This window comes from Dermacentor andersoni, chromosome 4 (assembly GCF_023375885.2).
Source record: "Dermacentor andersoni chromosome 4, qqDerAnde1_hic_scaffold, whole genome shotgun sequence".
NCBI classification, from domain to species: Eukaryota; Metazoa; Arthropoda; class Arachnida; order Ixodida; family Ixodidae; genus Dermacentor; species Dermacentor andersoni.
Window position 1 is genome coordinate 115,583,679 of NC_092817.1, and position 22,947 is coordinate 115,606,625.

At 43.8% G+C, this 22,947-nt stretch overlaps 2 protein-coding genes across 5 annotated transcripts in view; one reads left to right on the forward strand and one right to left on the reverse strand.

Annotated features, from left to right (window-relative positions):
- Glys (glycogen [starch] synthase) overlaps nt 1-1,293 on the reverse strand; it is a 39,146-nt gene extending 37,853 nt beyond the window's left edge. Inside the window, exon 1 of one of the 2 annotated variants that reach the window (XM_055074317.2) lies at nt 1,042-1,293. In XM_055074317.2, coding sequence (XP_054930292.1) covers nt 1,042-1,171 — 130 coding nt within the window. In that variant the 5' untranslated portion in view covers nt 1,172-1,293. The remainder of the gene's footprint in view (nt 1-1,041) is intronic. The other variant, XM_050184613.3, reaches the window with a different exon arrangement.
- A 402-nt stretch (nt 1,294-1,695) lies between these two features.
- mtDNA-helicase (mitochondrial DNA helicase) overlaps nt 1,696-22,947 on the forward strand; it is a 35,034-nt gene continuing 13,782 nt past the window's right edge. The window contains exons 1-8 of one of the 3 annotated variants that reach the window (XM_050184592.3): nt 1,696-2,006; nt 2,744-2,922; nt 3,759-4,010; nt 4,723-4,810; nt 9,075-9,216; nt 12,009-12,163; nt 12,546-12,702; nt 20,317-20,438. In XM_050184592.3, the coding sequence (XP_050040549.1) occupies nt 2,784-2,922; nt 3,759-4,010; nt 4,723-4,810; nt 9,075-9,216; nt 12,009-12,163; nt 12,546-12,702; nt 20,317-20,438 (1,055 nt within the window). In that variant the 5' untranslated portion in view covers nt 1,696-2,006; nt 2,744-2,783. Of the gene's footprint in view, nt 2,007-2,545; nt 2,566-2,743; nt 2,923-3,758; nt 4,011-4,722; nt 4,811-8,051; nt 8,255-9,074; nt 9,217-12,008; nt 12,164-12,545; nt 12,703-20,316; nt 20,439-22,947 lie in introns of those variants that run through there. The other 2 variants (XM_055074320.2, XM_055074321.2) reach the window with 2 other exon arrangements.

Consider the following 22,947-nt stretch of genomic DNA (forward strand, 5'->3'; position numbering starts at 1 on the left):
ATGATTGTACATATATTTTGTACTTTGTGTATATGGCAATGCCTCCTGCTCATGAGTATACATGCTGTTGACAAACGATTCCAGTATACCCATCGATTTGAAACAATGCACCTTAATTTATTTATTTATTGTTAGGGGCGGAGTGCTTGAAGCCTGCTTCACCAAGCTTCGCCGCGGGTTGGCCCGATATTTCAATATCTAGGAATCGGCCCAATTTTCGCCCACGGACACGACAAATGCATTGGGGGTAGATGTAGGCCACGATGACATGTCCGTAATGGACGCTGTGATTGGTTCTCCGTCCTTGCCGCATGTGCGTTTTCGCAGACAAGTTCAGCAGCAACATAGAAAACATCGCACGCACGAATTAGGAGTCTGACGTACGGCCCATTTGCCGCAACTGCGAATTCGCAAGTGCGAAAACGCAGTCAGATTCGCACCATGTGAAACGGGCCCCGAGTCACATAACGTAATCGACGACCTTTGGAGCGATTGGACGACCTTCAAGACAGTTTTTGGCAGCAGTGACAGCTATGGAGTGGGCGTGCCCATTGCATCAAGTGGCTGTATTGTCCGGCGGTTCTTCAAAACAAATACAAGCCGCCGGTGCATTGCCCTGCTGACCCTAACCGGCACGCACTCACTTGAAGCGCGGCACACGCAAACGATCTGACCACGCGAGTACGCATGGCCTGAAAGTGTACGTTTGCCGCGCGCTTATCATTCAAGATCGCGGCGGATACCCTTCGTTGCTGCCGCCGAGACACCGACTCTGGGGTTGACAACCGCGTGATCCCGACACCTGACGCAATGGCGAATATTTTCGTAGAAGTTTGCGCATAATTAGTTGGCGCAGTTAAGTTCAGTACAGTTGACAGGCTAAAGGAACGAGCAATTAAACCGCTGCATTACGGCGCGCCTCACGCTACGTACGCCGCGCTGAACCACAGCCTTGGCTTTGTGTACGTGCAATTAATAACAAGCCGGCCGTGCCTCTTGCGCCCAAAAAAATGTGGACTGGCCAGCCGGCGGTGGGCTCACCTTTATTGACGACTTCCCACGCTATTTCGAATACCCATCGGTTCTCGGCCTCGGCGCTGGCACCTCGGTCGAGCACGAGGTCTTCGGTGCCTTCTAGCCGGTAGAATCGGCGAGAGATGCGGGAAGCCATCGCGAAGATGCTTTTTGAAGGCTCCCCCGGCTCCCCGCTGTGACCTTCCCACTTGCGAGTGACCGGCGCGGCGGCTGCCGCTGCTGCTGATGCCACTGAACGCACGAAGAAAAGAGGAAAGGATGGCCGGCCCGCCCACTCGTCCCATCGCACTGGTGGTGCGGGTGGTTTCGTTTCAGTTTTGTTTTCAACCGGGCGCGCTTTCCGCACCTGTAAACTCTCTGGAAAATGAACCTTGAAAGACACCGTACAACCTAGTGTAAAGGGTTTAGTCCTGCTATTTTTAATAAAATAAGGCGAGCATATTGATAAAGGAGTACGAACATTCGCGCTGGCTTGGGCGTGTAGGTGAGTGCCCTCCGTTTCTTTGGTCGTAAACTTTGTGACTCCGCGCCTTTTCGACTACTTGTACGATGGCAAAGTCATGCTCAGACTTACTTTACATATTAGGTTAGACGCGGGCGATGTGCCAGTCGTATATAGGAGCTGGGAAATGTGCGCGATGAAGTTGGCTTGATCAGCGTCGGCATGCTAGCAACTGTTGTGAGCACATGGCGAGCGTTGGGCGCGTTTGAGCTTGTTTCTGCACGTCGGAAACTGTGCAGATTGCACGAAGTCGGCGCGCGTGCATCGGCGCGCGCTTTTTTCGCACCGCGGAATAATTGAACCAGGCGAAGCGAGTCTGCGGTTGACTTACGCGGATTTCTTTGTCATTGTTACACTTTTGGGCTACCTAATGCATTGAAAAGCGACGAGTCAAGCGAGAACCGACCTTCTCCACTGCTTTGTTTACACTTGGAGAACCGTGACTTGGAGTTTGCCTCCCTTCGTCAAGGTCTGTAAAAGCGGCAAGGACGTGCTTGCCACTAATTAGTTGCTTTAATTAAAGCCTCAGTCGCAAAATTCTGCACATGTGCGCATAGTTGAGTGTAAAGTTTTAAGCGTCAAAAATGTTGATATCTTAGAGATCCTCGCAAATTACCTTTTCTGCCGCCTTCCTTGAAAAATGTGGTTGAACAGCTGATGGGGTTTCTAGTGACTGTGAGTAATGTAGCCAACGGTACTTTGCATTCGGCGCCTACACCAGAATATGGGCCTCTCTTTTTTTCTTCCTTGTCGCATTATGTGAGAACTACATGCTGGCAACGGTATCTGCAATGTAGTTCAACAATTCAATAATCTACCTGTTGTAAAAGCAGCCCTATGGTAAATGCATACATTTCATTGCGTTGACCCCACGCGCGAAATTTTGGAGGGTAACTTATAGGAAGATTTGTTTTGTCGACACACGATATTTAGCAAAGTTTGTAGTATATGTTTGGTTTCAGATTAATCTCCTTCGTCAGACTCTACCAATAAGAGAAAAAAAAAAGCTACTTTGTCCTCTCTCTCAAGTACGTGCTGGCCGGCACGTACAAAAAAAAATCATTAATTTCATTTGCTTCGTGTCTGCATGAAGTCTATGTGCGGAGAATCCACTGCAGTGAGTCCAGTGGCTCAGAACTGTCATTCTGCATCTCCTTTATTATTACGCATCCTCACTGCGCCTTTTTTATTGTTTGTCTAATAAAGGGCTGAATAGCGGAAGAAAACCTGGCAGGCATGCTGAGACATGGCCGGCAAGTTAATGCGGTATTCCTATCTTTTGACGAAGTGTCCTGATAGCAGCGCTGCCGACATGGCAGGCTTGACTTCTGGCATCTGTGGAGTGTCGTATGGGCGCTACAACTACATCATGAAACAACTGCATGGTAAGGCAGCCTTCATAGGCACGTTCAATATGCACAGATGTTCTGTATCATTTTTTTTTTCAACGCTTGACTGTGGTGATGCTGCATCATAAACATCTGGAGCGTTTTGTATTAGTGGATATGGTGTTGTGCTGCATGACATGGGTTTGATTCCAGTCGCGGTAGCCACACTCTGATGGGGCCAGAATGCAATGACATTTTTGTACCGTAGGGGCTGGTTACAAGAACCTCAGGTGGTAAAAATTAATCCGGAGCCCCCCTCCACAGCATCCCTCATAACCCATTATGCAATTTTGGGACGTTACGTTTTACAGTTTGATTTAATTTTAAAAAATTTCCCACAGAACCCTCTCTCGATGAATGTTGACAATAATGCGATTAGCATTGAAGCAATGTAGTTACACACCCTTATACGTGGTGCCCAAAACCTGATATCTATGACATATTTCTGGCTCCCACAATTGCACCTGGCACATTTAACCAGGAAGGAGCTGCTGCCGGCTGGCAGCGACACAAGTCTGTGCCAGGGCCGGCTTTTCAGATGCCATTTTTTTCCATAGGCGAAAACAGTTTCTCATTTTTGTCTTAAAAAACGAACGACTAATCGTGCGAAGTGTTACTCTAAACGAAGTCGACGGCAAATTCCGATTGTTCTGCAAAATTTGAGCAAGAACAGTGCAGTGGTGAGTGCAAAATCTTTTTTTGAACACACGCAGCCAAATATTCAGGACCCTGTATACCAAGCAACACTAAAGTTTGGTTTCTGAATAACGGTAACCATCGTATGCCTTTATTTTTATTACACTGCTACTAGTGAAGCTTGTTTTTGATTTCAGGTATGCAAAGGTACTCTCTGGCACTCCCAAAAAGCTTCATGCAAAGGCGGGCCATGGCAACAATGCTTAGCACTAGTGACGTTGCTCCTGTGACTGTGTCAAAGATCAAGAAGGTCCTCAAGGACAATTCGGTTGGATTTGAAGAGGGATACATCTGCCTAAAGATTACATGCCCCATCTGTCGGCATGATCCTTCTTGCACTGAGGTTCAGAAGAGCTTGCCTCCAACAGCTTTTATAAATATCAGAACAGGTATAGTATGGCCCACATGTACAGGCAACCTGCTGATGCATTGCTTGCAGTAATACTTGCACCACATTGTATTTACTGCATGCCTAATGTTTGTCTTTCGCATTTTACATTGTTAGGTGTTTTGGGCTCTTGCGGTAGTTGGTTTGTTTGGTGTCCATCCATAGAAGTGCAAGAGCAGAGCAACAGAAAACATTCCTAACTAGTGGCAGTAGGTATCAGACCCATGCCGCACGGACCAGGTGTAACTGAGTGTCCAATATGCTAACCACTATGCCATTCTGACATCTTGCTAAAAAGTCAGCTGGAAAAGCAGAATGCTAAATATGGCCTGCGTTTGTAGACAGCCTGCAATAATTTTGGTCACAAACTTTTTATTCTAAGTGTACTCAAGGCAAGGAAAATGCCCAACCACTGAGAGTACCGCAAAGCTGCAAGGGAACACTTATGCAAAGATATACGCTGTGCAAACTAATGCAGCATACAGACACATACACAGGACAAGCTTTTAGCTTGTGTACATGCCCGTGTGACATGTTTATTTGCACAATGAATTTATTTTCTGTAGATGGCACTAATTAGCCAAACAAAATACTAATAAATGAACTATTTCCATTGGGTGTCAATTTTTATGTTCATGCATATATTTATTTGTTAATGTATTCACTGGGTACCTGAATTAAATACTGCTTTATTTCTACGTTGTTCCACTTAGGCCTCTTCACATGCTATAACTGCCACGTAGTGACCAGCTGGCGGAACCTTCAAGACTGCTTTGCAATTGAGAAAACCGCAGAGCTCAGGTTAGTAGCTGTAGCAAACAACTTTGTTGCTTTTGCTTAAAGGCCCTCTCATCAGGTCCGGGCTTTGCAAACAGACAAAACATCATGTGTAGATGGCATAGTGTTGATTGTGTGCGCAAAATATTATACCAGTGTATGCCGGTAAAGAAAGCAAAAAATTCAGTCCCGCTCACCCTTTTTGGAGTAGCCGCTCTCTCTGCCGGCAGAGATGATGTCGAAAGCAGATGGCGTCTTTGTCGAACGCTTAGTGCTTACAGTGCACAAATATAGTCAGCAGCAGCATAAACAATGCGCAGATTCCCGTAAAGCTTGGTGCGCTAAATACTGCCTATGGATATGTGCCAAACAGGAGAAGGAGATTCTTGTTGATGGGAAGGAAAGGTTGGGGTAAAGTGCAGCGCAGTAACTGTCTCTCAGCAGAGGACACCTCAACCGCACTGCACAGGGGGTAAGGAATGAAAGTAGAGGGAGAGAAAATAAGGAAGCCAAAAAAGAAAAGAAACACATGAGAGAAGGAAGTGGGGATTGTTGCATCAGTGTCATGTGGGCTTTCAGCTGTGATGTGGGAGAAGGCAGGAGAGCAATGTCACCCACGAGCTTTTGCTGTGGGGAAGAGTGCTCACCTCCTAACACCATGACGTCATAACATTCCATTTGCTTCAGTCTCAACTACTACCAAACCATTTCCGAAAATTCTTGCAGTAGAATGCCCCTTGGATGGTGCTTTATAACTTCTGTAATGTATCCAAAATTTCCAGTGGGACCTAGTGAGAGGCCCTTCAAGTTCAGTTGTAGCACAACTGAAACCTGGGTGAACATGACTAAACTGCAGCACGCATAATAGCTGCAGGCACAGGCAGCAGTAGCATATGCAGTGTTGGGCTACTTGGTGCACGGCTGTCGAGGCTAGTGGCGCAAAAGGTACGAAAGGAAAAAAGAAACGGACAGAAAGAGCATTGTGCGGGTAGCAGCATTTGCTTATTTCTCTTTGCCTGTGTATGTAGTGATGCATGCACTGCAGTTTAATGGTAAGTTATGTTGTACTTCGCAGAAAGGTCCACAAATAAAAAGACCCTAATGGCAGTTTAGCTGTGCAGCTCAGCAGTGCTGCTCTCGAACAAGATGTGCGTTAAATCTAAACTAGGTCCATGCATGGCTATGTGGTTGAAAAGATATGACAGGGTGTCTGTTTTAGTGTGTACATTGTGTGCAAAGGTGTTCGCCTTTGACATTGTTAGCAGTTTTGAAACGAGCGACGATGTCTAACACGCTCAGAGGTTTCAGTGCCCCGATGCTATTATTAGAGGACACACAGCATTCATAATTGATGATGTCATGGGCTCCCATTCGTGCCATAGTATGCTCAATGTAGACACCACCAATGGATGATGCCATGTCAGTGGTGCACCTTTTTAATTTTGGACACAGAAACCAGAAAGAGAAACGGGACCAACTGCTAGCTATACAGTTGAACACACTTATATTGATATTGGTTTTAACAATATATATTGTATGTAACAATGAGCTGCTGATGCATCATCAACTTTTGTATGTATTCTGTGGGAAGATGAACAACTTACTGCAATGTTCCCATGCTGTGTTATTGGTCATAACAATTAAATCTGGCTACTGGGCTTGCGTACTGGGAGCCGTGTCGCCACATATGCCTTTCTGCTGCACACACCGCACGCCTCTCTCTCGTCTTCATTCCACCCTCTTGCTGAGGTCGGAGGGGTGGAAGGAAAAAGTGGCACAAAGGTGGGTGTGGCAAAGCTGTTCGAGTTTTTTTTTTTTTTTTTCCCTGGATTTCATCGTAGAGGCGCCCAGTAGCCAAATTTAATTGTTGTAGCTAATAATGTGACAGGGGAACATTATAGTAAGTGGATTATGTTACCATAGGTTGTACACAGAAGTTCACAGTGCAGCAGCTGCTCATTTTTTCATACGAGTATCAAAACCAGTAATGCTATAAGGGGATTTGACCGCACTTCTTTGTCTAATTAAAACGTCTGAATGTTTGTCCCGTTTGCTTTTTTTTATGTGTGTGTGCAACCAAGTTATAACAATTATCTTAACAATGGGATTTTTTTTTTTCACTTTAATATTGTTATTAGTGGGTTAAACTGCACACATTGCTCTATGGGACTTAAATGAAACCAGCATTTCGGAACACAAGAGTCTATAAAATGTAACAAACGGGAATGTATAAATGATGTAACACAATCATAAAGTTTATCACCGGAGAAACTTAGATAGCTGGCAGAGTTGGCGCTGTTTCATATTGTTCAGTGTGAGTGGCCAGCGAAAGACACACACAAAACTAATGTTTTGTTTTTCTGTCTTTGTCGATCTTTTCCACATCACAGAGTGATGCCACATCAAGACAACTGAGAAAACATTTCTGTTACGTGATAATAATAAGCTGTAGCATAATACACACAAGACAAGGGCAGAAGATGATCAAAGACACATTTGCTAGCCTTTTTGACATGAAAGTAAATTCTGCTTTAGGGTGTTATGAACGTATGGCAGTGTCACAGCCAGCCATAAATTAAGCCCAGTCAGCATACTTCTACAGCATAGCTGTTTATGACTAGGGTTGCATGCATTTTTTGTGTCCGTCAACAAATTTGTGCGAGCAGAAACTATCATAATCAGCAATGGCTCGTTGGCGCCCCTCAGTGTAACCGCGTGAACACGCTCGTGCCACTGCTCGCACATTCGTCGTAGTCGTCTTCTTTGACGGCTGTTTCCGATGCCGCTCATCATGCTAGCGTTCCCCTACTGCACCTCCCTCTGCGAAGGCGCTGACGGCGCTGGGCCACTGCCAGTTGGTTCAGTGATTTCAGTCCCAAATTCTTTGCCTCAGTATATTGCAAAATGGAAACACGAATGTATATAATGAATGTACTATAACACGAATGAATGTGCATGTATAAAAATGAATCTGTGTAAAAATAAACCTTTCATCGCAATGACCATAGATCGAGACAATTATTGGGTTCGTGCCTTTGTTCGAAATTCTCTGTCACCTCTTTGACGTGTGCTACACAGCTTCACTGGTCATCCACCTTCACAGAGCGAAATGTCTGGTGATTTTTTGTCTCAAGGCTAGCGCAGGAACAGTAATACAGTCAAACCCACTTATAACATTCCCAGGTATAACAATTTATCGGTTATAATGACCACATTTCACTGCATTTACGATTTCCCGACTTGCCTAATGAAACTGCGCCCAGATGTAACGAATGTTTTCAACAGCGCCGTACTGTTACAAAGAACATTTCAAGCCCGATTGCGGTAAAAGGACGGAGCACGCGAAGTTCCAAAGCATGGAATTGTGACCAAACTGGCCGCACAGCAGCGTGCTCCCTGCTCCAGTCCAACAGTTATGAAGATACAATCGCCGAGAAGAGCGAGCACCGCATGTGGACTTCAGAAGCCGTGAGGAAACTTACTCACTTTCAACTCTCAACAGTGCTAGGGTAACCATGCTTTCAAGGCATGTCTCCAGCATGCTTCAGGGTCAGGCGGGACGGTGGCTGAGGCCTCCGCGATAGCACGTGCCAATGCTATCGTCGTGATGGCGTTCTGCCTTTCGAGCTTCATACTTTTTCAAGCGACATGGAAAGCGCGTAAGTTCGCGCCTGTTGGCGCATGTGTGGTTGACGCTGCAGCCGTAACAGCAAGACCTTTGCAAAATGCCGGCATGCCGTAGCAGTTTCCACATCCAGCCAACTAGAACACTTCACTATCATATTCAGAATCCACTTTTGTCCTTCTGATAGCAAAATATATAACATAAGACAAGGACAAGCTCTGAAAGCAAGAATGGCAGCTGTGCTCATAGTTTCGGAATGACAGGTGATTGGAACTGGCCGGGCACCATTTTGAAAGAGCTATAATACCGCATTTTGTTCTTTAGATTATATATTTAACAGAAATGTTTAGCTAGATGCTACAAAGGGCCAGGAACAAGAAGTAATATACAAGAAGTAAATACTAAAATACTGAAGCTTCAGTGTCGTTAATTTTTGCTCGTTTTGAAGGGCAAGTCCACATATAACAAACTGATACAACATTCACTTTTTCGCGAGACTGTCAAGTTCATTATGAACAGGTTTGATTGTATGCCAAACAAAATTTTAAACAGAAATAGCATGATGAGCTCTAACTGGGGGAGGGGATGAGGAGACTAGTGTTTGCGAAGTCAAGCTTTCATTCTGTGCTCAAAATTGCTGTCTCCTCACTGTGCTCTGCCCAGGGAACAGCTAGCAGCTGACTGTCACGCCTTTCCTAATAAGCAGGAAGTGGTGGAGGTGCAATCCCTCTACGAGTCTTCCACACGGCTAGCAGATGCTGAATCCTCGCTGCTAAAGCAGATAATAAGCAGGTTTGGTTTGCAGGTATGTCCTCTCAAGTATTGTCTGCTGGCACCATGCCTACTCAGTTGTGTCTGCTTGCTTACACCTGCTTAAGCTGCAGTTATGGGATAAAGCCTGCTTGCTAAGTTATCGAATTAGTCATGTTGGCTATGGGGCCTTGCTTTTATAGCAGTAGCTGTTACAGGATCTTGGCTCGCTTGCATCTATGCAACATTGTCAGTGTCTGCTGTAACACACATGTGGATCTGCAATGATGATATAGTGCGTACTGGAGAACTGTTGGGGAACAGTCAGAGCACATGATTTATGACAGATATGAAAAAGTTACTGCCCAGCATAAGACGAAGGCTGCAGGAGGCCTGCCTGCATTGGTGTGCCTTTAAATACCTGTGATTGCAAGGAAGTTGCATGTTCATTTTGCTGGCCTCAGGCAGCTGACATTGACCCATCTGGCTGCCTTATACAGTGGCTTTCTGCGTGCATATACACAGACAAATCCATCACTTTATGCGCCTCGATGGTGGCCTTGATGATACTAGAACTATAGGCACCTTTTGTCAATTCAAATTGGACTACAGATCGTCTTCACCAGCTTCTAAACTAGTTATCGGCAGGGGTGATCCATTATGCTAAGGCTGTACTTCAGTTCTTTTTTGTTTTCGGTACTTGCCTTTGAATTTCAGCATACTTACATGACATCTAAGTAATACGTCTTTATCACATCTGGACAAGAGCTGCATGCATGCAGCTGCTGTGCAAAGCTCTTTCAAGGCATACAGATGTTCGCTCATTATGTATACATGGAAAAATTTCAACACTTTCGCTGCACTTGTGAGTCATGAGTAGCAGAGTAGCACAGCAGCATTTTGCTACTCTAGTGATCGTTCACTTATGCTAATCTTTTTTTGTGGCTGACTGTACTTGCAGTGGTATGGTGACTTCAAAATGGTATTTGTTACCTAAGTGTGTCACCACATTATTATTTTTTCTTAGAGCAGCTTCGAAGTAGTTCTTTTTAAAATAATTTAATTTTATTCCCTCTCATTTAAAATTGGTGACACCTGTGGAAGGACTAGGCATGGGTTTTTCTAAGATCAGTTATTTTAGTGCTCTTTGAAGATTAAAACTTCATAATTCACTTGAATATGAATACAGTTGTCTTCCGTTAATTCAACCATGACTGCACCAGTGAAATTTATTGAATTATCTGGCACGTCAAATTAAACAAGATGCTGACGAAACAGTAAAGCACACCTCTGAGTCATCTAACTTGCCCCTGAATCAAAAAGGTGTCTAGTTTCTATTTGCCCAAAGTAGAAAGCTAACATAGAAATGACAGTAAAGCTTCTAAACAAAGTACAAATCTAACGCGCACCCGATGTTTTGCGAAAAAATTGGCAAAGGTCTAATATGTGCTTGGAATGTCGGCCAGTTTTCTAAAGTCAGCTTCACCGCATTACAGTTGTTAATGTTGTAAAGTATATATGTTGCGAATGCTGTTTTAGCTTTGTATCTGATCGGCGCCACACAGGTAATTTTCGGTCAAATTAACTTAGGGAAAAAAAAAAGTTGAGCATTGGAATTGGGTAACTACCATAATCAGACATTGTGAGCTACTGTTATTGCTTGAAAATCTTTTTAGGACAGGCTGAAAATAGGCATTTTCAACGAGGGATTTGACATGTGTTCAACGCATTTACTGACCTCTAAGCTCCGCCGAGACATGCTACCACTAAATCGATTGCTATCGAGGTCACCGTGCCAGTCAAGCGCTTGCATGCTGGCTGGTCAAGTTTGAATTATCCGGTGAAGGCCAATCTTTAAAAAAATAAATTCTGGGGTTTTACGTGCCAAAACCATAATCTGATTATGAGGCACACCACCCAATTTTCAGATCAACATTATGAAAGTTTGGGCCCATAAAAATGCATGGGTGCCGGCCAGGACCTTCGGTCGTGATCGAATTAACTGGAGCCGAATTAACGAGTCTACTATATTGGAAAAAATTGGCTTCAGATACGAAATCATATGCCGAATAGTTTTCATATCAGCCATAATGCTTTTTGTCACTGAAAAGAATATAAATGAAAAAAAAAAGGGGGGGGTGCAAGGAAAAGACAAGTGCTGATTAATGTCCTTTAAAATGTGTACAGAACTTCAACATGTGAGGGAAGAATCAATATAAGCTCAACTGCAAAACTTCTGAATATGTGACTTGTAAAGACACTAGTCAGAAGAATTGAACATTGCAACTACACAACACTCTGTGGAGTTATAAAAAGCAGTTTTTTATGATGCGTGACTGAGCATAACTCTTTCTCATTAAGAGAGGGAACTGAGCCAAACTCCACAGAATCTAATATTGTGTCAGGGACGGAAGAATTATGCATTCCACTAAAGGAACAGGCTCCAGTTCAAACTTTTGTGGAGACAAAAAAGAAAGTGGAGTCAGTCTTCAATCATGGCACATTTTGTGAAGTCACTACAAGTAGTATTTCTTTTATTGACACACACAAAAGAAAGAAAGAGAAGTCCATAGCACAGCTAAAGGCATGAACTCGCTCAAAACCTGGCATTACGACTCAACAAACAGACGACAAACATAAACAAAAAAAGGCTCATGGCCAGCTATCTGTCCTACGCGTATTGTCTGTCCTACGCATAACGGGGCCTGGCCAGCTCCACTTTTTCCTACTTACTACTACTACTACTACTACTACTACTACTACTACTACTACTACTACTACTACTACTACTACTACTACTAGAATATCAGACTAAATAAACAGCTGCATTTTCGTTGTTTATTGTAGAGGATACACCCGGTGACCATGAGAGCAATGGATGTTCGGCTGTCTGAAGACAAGTCCAGTATTCTGTTCCCCATTTATGGACCAGCAAAAAGACTGGTAGCACTGAAGTCTGTTGAGCTGGCAGACGGCCATGAAGCTTCAAGTGTTTTTCCAAGGTAATGATCTGGTAGCTTCATAGATTTAATGTTGGAAAAAAGTGTCTGGTTTTTGTTGCTACCATCATTTGAGTGAATACTTGTTCATTATTATGACTTAATCATTATTACTCCATATTTCCTTGCACTAGTGTGAAGTTATTCACTTCACTTCTAGCAGTTACATTGCTGTGAGCTTTCTCCAAATTAATTGCTGCTGTCGCAGCAAGAGTAGGAGACTTAGTTTCTGTGAAATGCCAGAAAGTTGTGTGGTACAAGCCATATCAAGCGTGACGTGCATGGCATGCATTCTACCAGTTTCATTTAGTTGCATGAGACTTTGTTTTTCTCTCTGAACTGTTTCGGGTGCCATGTGTGCCCCCTTTCCCGCTTTCCCCTTCAGGCCATCGGTCGTGGGCCTGTTTGGCTGGCACAGAATTAAGAGGGGCCACCATGAGCTGATCCTGACCGCATCTGAGAAAGACGCCTTGGCTGTTGTGCAGGAGACCAACCTGCCAGTGGCATCTCTGCTATCAGGAACTTCAAACCTGCCTTTAGAGGTTTGTTATGAGCCTGTACTGTTGTTTTGTTTTGTATCATTCTAGTATCATTGTATCATGCTGATGGCACCTGAGGCCCTGTTTTCGACCAGTAATTTTTAGTTGGTTGCACTGTAACTAATAGTCAGTTACAGCCACACCAGAGGAATAGACACAAGAAAAGTATCATGTGGTGGGTGCACTTTGTGTGTTAAATTATAGAAATGAAAAAATAATTGCACAATGGTAGCCTGTTTTCTAAACTCAGCTTCACCACAGGGGTTTTAAATTTATCTTCACTGCAGTACAAGCGTGTTATGCGGCAAAGCATGCAAACGTTACGAAGGTGGTTTTGGTTTTGGTTTCGTGTCTGTGTGCTCCATGCAGGCAATTTTTGGCCCAGTTTTTGTTTAATGTATAGCATTATACGAGGGAGTAGATCCAAGAAATGTGGGCCAACCCCGGAGATAGTGCAATACCAGGCCGACCGTGGGCTGGTATTGAACCCTTTCCCAATATAGAGGGAGAATGCACAGTTAAAGCCCATTGCGTGTTTGCTTGACAGCAACCAGCAGGTGTGATAACGCCTCATTGTCCATGCAAATACTATGCACATTGGTGCAAAACAGTCTGCGCGTCAGTCTAACACCCTTTATGGACGACTATGTGACTACCACAAGACAAGGAGTCATTGATCATGTATACGTATGTGGTATCCACAACATGAAAACACTGAAGTATGTGTCATACGTCAACACCCATAGACCCGTACTCTGTATACTGCGATCAAACATGTACAACAAGAAATACGAGGAAAAAGTACAAGACGCACACAACAGGGAAAGAGAAGACTGTACATGTATAGAATGTGAAATACAAGACTGCATGAGTGTATATTATATAAATTGTCTTTAATTCCAAAAACAGAAGCAAACATTACTCTTCCTGCAACACATGTACAAAATAGCGACAACAGCAGCAGAAGCGAGTCAAAGGTGAATATAATGCTACACATATCTTACATATAGGTGGTATTTAAAAACAGGCACGCGTTAGAATCTGGTAAATTCCGTAATCTAACATTGTGAGCTACGGTTATTGCTTAAAAATCTTCCTAGGACCAAAAGTAGGTGTTTTCGATGATATATGATGTGTGCTCAATAATTGTCCACACTGTCCCCTAAGCTCCGCCGAGACGGGCACTGCCACTAAGGCGGTCACTATCAGGTTCTCCATAGCGGTCAAGTGGACGCGTACTGACTTGTCAAGTTCAAATTTTCTGTGAAGGCCATATTTAGGATCGAAATAACAAAAAATTAGGCCCATAGACATGCATGGGCTATGGCCGGGATGGAATTAACCCAAAAATTGAGTTATCTGGAGTCTAATTAATGGAAGTCCAGCATGTTTGGTTTACCACTTCAGGTGTTCTGTTGTGTTGCAGGATGCTTTTTTCGTTATCATGTTTACAACAATATTTTCAAGGTGCAACTGCATTGAGTTGTATTACTCGTTTATTTTAGAGTTGACCTCTATTAATTTCAAATCATGTTGTACTATTTGCTTAGTTTGACGATACAGCCGACAACCGATGATTCAGACTCCATGGGGAACGTAAACAAGTCCAAACTATTGAATGTCCGAAAAAACGAATGTATCCGAAAAAGATCACTCTAGTTGCATTTTAAGGCCCCTGTGCATGGAACAAGTGGCCGATGCATTGCTGCATGCACTTCCGCTTACGTGTAACCAAGTCCGTCTGTATTTATGCCAGTTTTGAGTTTCACTGTATGCTGACGCAAGGACTGCAAATGCTTGAGTCAGATCTGCATGTGGAAGGCTCTGGAGCACACGGCACATCATCATCCAAGTCAGGGTCGCTGCTTGACGGTGGGAGAACCTGCTCAATTATTTCGTCATCGTTCAGTTCGGCACACGACGAAACCGCGCTTCCGGTGTCTGCAAAGTCTTCGAATCTAACGGCAGCAGGAATGGACACACCACACCCTAGCAGGTCATCAACGATGTCCACATTTGACCTCGTTGTGGTCGGCGGCAGTTCAGCCTCTTCAGTTGCGGATTCAGGCACACTCGGACTGCCAGGGCACCGTTGGGGCCATTTGACGTGGCCTATCAATAACTTATGAGAAAGACTTCTTGTAGCCAGCAGAGCGCTGTCTGGAACGCAAACTAAACAAACAAGCACAGCATGGCAGAAACAAGGCAAACTCAACAAGGCAAACTCAACAAACAGAATGGCAATAGCGGGCCATGTGCGACGACATGTGCGGGCGTGCCGGAAAAGGATGTGATCATTGTGATGTTCATGCGACCTGAATTCAGGCAAAGCCTCCAAGATTGGCTGTTGCAGTTAAATCTCAAAGGCGTAGAGCGACGACCAAGGCGAGGCCTCAGAAATTAGCTTGTGCTGGTAGAGCTTGTCATTGTCGAGGTTCTCCTTGTCCGGTGTCTTGCACACGTCCACCGTCACGGAGCCGGACTCGTCGCGGTTGAACATGCGCTCGGTCGGCGGGCCCGGCAGCAGCTGTTGGTTGCGGCACGTTTCCAGCGTCAACTTGTTGAGCATGGGCTCGTGTAATCTCCAAGGTCAGACTTGATGTATCGTCGAGGTTGCCAGAGGAAATAACGGCAGCAGGGTTGGCATATGCTATAGCCCGGACGGAGTCCGGATAATCGAATGGAGAGCTGGCAGCTGTCCGAAATATCGGTCATCTTTACACATTAAGTCTATGAAGCCATTGGCGATTCCGCGAAGCTGTCCAGATTACAGAGCATGTCCAGATTCTTGGTGTCTGATTTGTCGATCAGTCACTGTATCAGAATCCTGAAACATGCCCATGTTTTCATGTAGAAAACAAATCTTGTTGCTTCAAGCTTGCAGTTAGGTTACAAGCACTAGTCATACCAGAGACACCAACAGTACCGAAACAATTGTGAACGCTTTCAAGTTGCACACAGCCTCTATCGTCAATATGTGCAATGTCCCTGCACTGGGACATTGTCAACATCGAAGGCCTGGCTGTACCGTTCGCTACTGAGACTGAGCCACACTCTAGAGAGATGTTAACATAAAGGTCATGTCTGAAATGTGCACTTCTCCTCTTTTTTTTTAATTTTTATTTTTAGAAATGCACAATCCACTAGCCTACAGGGATATCTCAAATTTCACCCGTAATATACCTAAGGTCGGGCATCTGTATGACAGCGATTGGGTCCATGAAAAGTGTTGGGAGTGGCATTTGGCCACTGCCAAGTGCGAACAGCACATAACATCTCAAAATGGCACTTTGTGCATCCAGACATATTTCTTTACAGGGTATGTTGGTCTTGCTGCATCCTTGCTGCGTGGGTAGAAATGATCATAATCATATGCATCGAGTGAATACAGCAGAACTTCAATATATATAATGGACCCGGATATAATGAGCTGTAGAATGTAACAGAGTAAATTTACAATGATTCTCATTGACATCAGCATCAACGTATGCATGCTTAAATGAATATTGGATATAACAAATGTATTTTTATTAGTGGTGTGCAAATACTCGAACATCACTAGATCGAATATCTGCTGTTAGATTTTTCCAAATATTTGATACATTCAGTGTAGAGACCTGTGTACCGCCACTTGTCGTGTGCGCTGCGGAGCCCCTCAGGCTCGATGCTGCCCCAGCGAGCGTTTCACGTCGTTTTCGATACAAATGGAGCGCCGAGCACTTAGCGCCTGTATATTTCGTAAAGTGCGAAGATAGCGCCATTTAGCCGCCAGTAGGCACACAGATTGTGTTGGATATGCGGAGACACACTTCACGTCACTTTAACAGCCGTCAATCAGTGATGAGCCACCTTTACGAACATATTAGCAGCAAGCATCCTACAACGGCTTGTGGCCCCTGTTACTACATCAGCCAGTGGTGGATTTTCGTCATAGCCACACTGCCTCGGCCATTAGGCCTAATGGGGGAGGAGGGGTAGTTAGCGAGTGATGCGCATAATTGTTGTGACCCTCCCCATTTAAAATTCTTTGACAGGTGGCAAATCATGCTGAACCTGACAATGAAACAGTGTGGATGGTGCCTGCTTTTTACCGTTGGCACCGGCTACACATGCAGCGGTGATCGAGTCACGTGATGCACAATCCTTTCGTCTGTCGCACACATTGGCCTTATGATAACCCAACTGCCATAAAATTAGTTTAGCCCTTCGGTATTTTAAAAACTAGAAGGAAAAGCTTTGTGTGCAATAAATAAAAGATTGCCACGAAGCACAGGTCCACTATTAAACTGAGAACCTCGTTGCTATTCAGTACAACAGAATGTCACTAATACCCCTGTCACAGGACAAATCTGATGTCATTTCTAACGAATGACGTTTGTTGAAATGAATGTCATTGTTGCCATGTGCTGTCACACAGCAAAAACTAATGTTATATTAAAACGATGACAATGACTATAGTAAAAAAAAAGAGAGAGAGAGAGAGGGGGGGGGCAAGAATAGCGTCAAACCCACTTTTGTCCAATAATAATTTTCCAATAAGCTGAATTCCATTGGAATATGTGATCCTCCCTTTCACACTGTGCTTTTGGACCACTAACCCTTTGACGCTGCCAAGCAAGTTGAGTCAAGCCAAGCAGATCAGGCAAGCAACGTGGCGGAAAGTACGACAAGCGTGTCCGCTACCTCTGCTGAAGAGGAACGAGAATGGCAGTTGTGTGGCATCGCCGCTCTGATGTGCATGCAGGCTCCTAATATCCACATCGTCAGTGCGTGCCATAGCAAAACATGTACATGCATCTACGTCAAGTAAATTGAAGTCGCCGCAGCTGATGCTCCAGTGCGAACAAACACGACTGTCACAACCAAAGCCAGATATGTCTGTTTAATCACAGGATAGAGAGTAGCTTTCTGTAATTACGCACTGTAATGCACTTAAGCACCATTAAAGTAATAATTAGGTAATAAAATCGACTGAACAAGTGTTATCTTTTGTTAAACAACAAAAAAGCATGTAATTCTTACAAAGCTTACCGGTAGGCTCCTGGTGTTGAGCATACACATTCGGTTCCAAAACGAACACCTACGAGTTTGGCAAACTAATTCATTTGGAAATGTCGTTTTCAATGAATGGCGTTACATATTACTATGTGATAGCAAATAAATCGCATTATGAGCGAATGTCATTCATTGTAAATAACATTAGATTTGCTGTGTGACAGGGGTATAATTCATTAGTTTCAGAGGAAGAAAAAAGAAACACTTGATTCTATTCAACAGAAATTCTATTGGTGAAGCAAAAATATTTTCTAGAACTTAATATATTAGAACTGAGCTGTAATCAGTGCTGACATACTAATTTGGTGTTCCCTTTAATAAAGGTAGATTGTACTGCATACCTTGATTTCTTTATGTCCCTAAGTTTCTGGCAGCTTGCAGAAGTCTTGTTATGCAATGCTAGGAGACTCCTGGGCACGTGCAGCACCATATTTTCTTGCCCGAAACTTGTAAGCAATAAATGTTATGAAAATTTTTGTGATTTTCAATATTTGACATTACTTTCTCGATTCGATTCAATAGTGCATTTAAGATCTACCATTCTGTATTTGCACACCCCTAATATTTATGTCAGATGCAGCTTCCTTATAACGAGGAAGTAACTGTAAATAAAATTTACTGTATAACTGTAAATGAAAAATTTTAGGCAAGTTCTGAACCGCTACTATTACCTGTACGCTGGCAGTGGTAAATTCAAAGAAGTCTGCTGTGTTTTGCATTGTGCAGCCATTCAATTTATATTAATTCTTGGCGCAGTGGCTTTGGCGTTGCGTTGCTAAGGCTGAGGGCTCAGGTTCAAATCTCGACTGAGGCGGCTGAATTTCAGTGGGGGCAAAATGCAAAAACGCCCCCTGCCATGCATTAGGTGCACGTTGAATAACACAAGGTGGGCAAAATTAATTCGTAGTCTCCAACTACGGCGTGGCTCAGAATCATATTATTGTTCTGGCACCTAAGATTCCAGAATTTAATTGATTTATGTTAATTCTTGTGAGAGCTGATGTGTGATCTTCACTGCAAAGAAATATTGCACTCTATTTGGAGTGACTCTTTTTGTAGACTTAGTGCCCAGTGTTGTCAGATGACCCTGGGAAGCCAGTCCCTCTGCCAGTGCACTAACCCAGAATGGTTCATTGTTTCTCGTAACTTTATTCTGCTTTTATTATGTTTGTAATGTACCCCTACTTTGTACACAGGCTTGTTAGCTCTGCAGTTCAGCCTGAGGCTGCTGGTTCAATTTCTGACTATGGAGGCTGTATCCCGATGGGGAATAGGTAAAAGAACACCAAGTCATAGATGGAAAGTTTTAATTTCTGTGAGGGGGGGGGGGGGGGAGGGGGGAAGGTGCGACCAGCTTTCTGAATCCCACCTGTGTGTGTGTGTTACCTTTAATAACAGTTGCACTTAGTGTGACCTCGAAGAATTGTACACTTGGAAGAATTGTATTGTACTTCCCTATTAGTAATACTGCTTCGCCCTTCTAGCTAAACTGCAGCCTCTCCCTCTCTCTTTCTATCCATCCTTTTTTTTTTTTTTTTTTTTCACTATAAGTTTGAGCATAAGCACTGCTGCACATGACTGCTATTGATTCTGATTTCAAGTGAATTTGGCTTTGTCTTATTTCAGTTACTGAGTGAATTGTATACATTTATGAACTCTGCATGCATATGGCGATGTTTCCATCCCTATTAAATGTTGTAAATTATTAGAAAAGCTTTCTTTCTTCATGAGTTGTTAGCATTGCCTACTGGAAAGAGAAGCAATACTGAGACACACATTGTTCACATGCATTTCACACGCTGTTGATAAATGACTGCCGAAGGGGCCACTGAAGTATGCAGTTTTTGTTGTTTTGTTTTTCCAGGGTCAGAAAAGCATGTAAAGCAATTAGAAGCGAGGTGAACATACAACATACTATTGATTCTCTAGGCATAGGCTATCCATACTATTAGAAATAATCATTAGTTGGCTACCTCCTTTTCTTTAAAAAGTCTAATGTACTTTGTCCTGTGTACATATTTAATATCTTGTGTCTGTGCGTGGTGCTCACAGTGTAAATTTTAAAAAAATGCTTAGGTGAAAAAAATATGGATGAGGTAGCTGCCTCTGGTGCTTCCAATGTGCTTTTCCTTCTATTGTCAGGATTTGCAGAAATAAGGCGACAGTATAAATTAAAAGCCATGCATGACCATGCCAACAATGATGCAGCAAGCTTTTAGTCGCCATAAAATTTTGACTGAAAAGGTAAAGGCAGCTCAAAAGAAACCTCAAATGATGTGGGTAACAGAACTGTGGTAATTACACTTAAGGTGGGGGGGGGGGGGGGGCAGGCGGGGCTTTGCCTCCCACTGGAAAACTGTGGAGGGGGCTTGGGCCCTGGAGACCCAACCCCCCCTGTAGTCGACGCTTGTGCACCAGGCATCCAAATTAATCCAGAGGTCTTCACTACACTAGTCTGCTATTGTCTCCCAAAATCCCTTGTGTTGCTTTTGAGTCTCAATTGTTTTCAATCAGTCAATCAATAAAATGCACTTTTGCTCGTCTTTTGCCCTTTATTTTCAGGTACTTCCCTTATTTGAGCAATTTGACAAGATCACGCTTTGGTTTGGAAACCGCCTCCAAGACTGGGAATCCGTCAAGGTCTTTGCGAGAAAATTGTCTGAAAAGAGATGCTATTACATTAGGTGGGCCCTTAAACCATCTTTTTTCAATGCTTTTGGTGTTCACTGACCCCTATGAAACAATTGACTGATTTAGCAAAACACTGTAAAGGACAACTTCAGAGTGCTGAGAAGCTGGGTATGGAATGGTTGTGTCATAGAGAAGACTAAGAAAAAAGAGTGAATCTGCAAAAAGTTCAATGCAGTTCACAGAAGACAGTTGGTCATTGAGTCTTCTTAAAGTACACTAAATGGGGGAAATGCTGGAAAACTGGGGAATGTTTGTGAAGTTGGCTGTTCTGTACAGTCCTTGCTGCTCACTGCACCATGGTGCATGAGGTAGTTACAAACCAGGAATGAGGTTAGAGAAATGTAAGTGATACTGGCAGTTACTTGCCATCTCTCATGTTCACTTGCTGAAAGTAGTTTGGATCTCTACAAATTTTTAGGACCTTTCTGTTCTGGGGATAGAGGGGATACTTTGACTTAAAAAAGGCTAGAAATGCGGTGGTTCCTTAGCCAGCCTTCATACCACCGACAGTACTACAGGTTGATGAAAAAAAAACCTGCTGTGCAAAATCTTCTGCCCTGCCTAGGGAGTGAACGAGTTTTTTAAGAGAACTGATAACATTAAGAGGCACTAGGAGGTGCCAAATTGGCTATCTTTCACAACAGAATGTTGTGCAAATAAGTAGGGGTGTGCAAATACCGAATGGTAGATTTTGAATCGAATCAAGGGAAAAAAAAAACAATATCGAATAGAATACCAGAAAGTTTTTCACATCATTTAATGCTTACAAATTTTGGGCAAGGAAATACGGTGCTGCACAAAGTTTCCTGGCATTACATAACAAGAATCTAGCAAGCTATCAGTAACATGGGTACGTAGAAATCAAGATATACAGTATGCTCTACACCAAATTAGTATACCAGCACTGATTACAGCTAATTTCTAGGATATAAAGGTCTGGAAAATATTTTTTTTTTTATCAATATAATTTCTGCCGTGTAGAATCAAGTGGTTTTTTTCCTCTGACACTAAAGAAATGGGGATGCTCTGTTGTACTAAATACCAGTGAAGTTCTCAGTTTAATACTGAAAACTTCATTTAACTTACTTATTTAACTTATTTATTACATAGAAAGCTTTGCTTTTCAGTTTTTTTGGAAATGCAGAAGAGCTATATCAAATTTATGGCAGGTGGGCTATCGTAAGGTCAACCTGCTCGATGGACGAAAGGACTCTGGATCACATGACTCGGTCACCACTCCACGTGTAGCCAGCGCCAGTGGTAAAAAAAGCAAGCATTGTGCACGCCGTTTCATTGTTAGGGTCGGTGTGATTCGGCGCTTGTCAAAGATACTGCAATATGCAGGGTCACAGCAAGTTCCCACAACGCTCCCTCTCCCCGCCTCCTTCTTTATCTACCATCCACACCAATGCATGCAACCAGGCCATGACACTTTCACATCCGTCGTTTAAATCCAAAGCTAGTTTTTTGGCAGGTTGCATGAAGCTACAAAAGAAACAAAAAAGAGACCGATGTGCACCTATAATTGGCTTCGGTAACGAGCGACCACTGTTCCATATGTCGCAAAGATGGCGGCCGTGAACAACTTTGTTGCCATCCCGCACACGTGCTTACGTTTGCAAGGCAGTTTGTCGGCTTTCCGAGTGTTGCAATGCTGCTGCAAATAGGTCTGTGTTGATTTGGCACCGAACCATAGCTAAGTCGCCGATTCCCTATGAAGCAGTGCCGATTAAGCCTAATGGCCGAGGCAGTGTGGCCGTGACGATAATGCAGCGCTGGCCGATGTGGTAATGGGCTGCAAGCCGTCGTGGAATGCTTGCCGCCAGTATGTCTGTATGGCGTGGCTCATCATGTGATCGGTCCCAAGGTCACGTGTGCAGGTTAGATTGACGGCTGTTCCAACGGATTAGATTGACAGCTGCATATTCGACATCATTTGCCTGCCTATCCATGACTGATTGGTCCGATCTTCGCGCTTTACAAAATATGTGCTGCTTATGTTGCCGCTCCCTCGGTTCGTGCCGTTATAATTTCGATTGGGCATGCCTAGCTGGACAAACGTACCGTCGAAAGCAGTCCCGGCCAGCGCAATGCCATTCTGCAAGTTGTGACGTTTGGCTGCTGCGTGTGCAATCCCTGCATAGTGCTGACGTCAGGGAGTGCATGCAGTGACAAAGTTTGCCGTATCACGCACCTGAGCTTTGGGAGAAAGCCCTAGCCAGCTACACCCTCACAAGCCAGTGCCAGCGTGTAGCGATGGCCGTCAACACAGTGAAAGCCTCTGGTTTCCTGATGAGGGGAGACCACCCCAAGGACACCGCTTAAAGAATCCCTGAATAAAGAGGTTTATTTTCTCCCTCTCTCTCAGTGGTCCTGTTGTGCTAAAAACAAAGTAAAACGCTTACTTGGGCAATATTGAGCACAAGGGGCTCTGCAGCGCACGTTACGTGTGGCACTGCGCGGGTCTGTACACCGAATATATAAAATATTCGAAAAATCGAA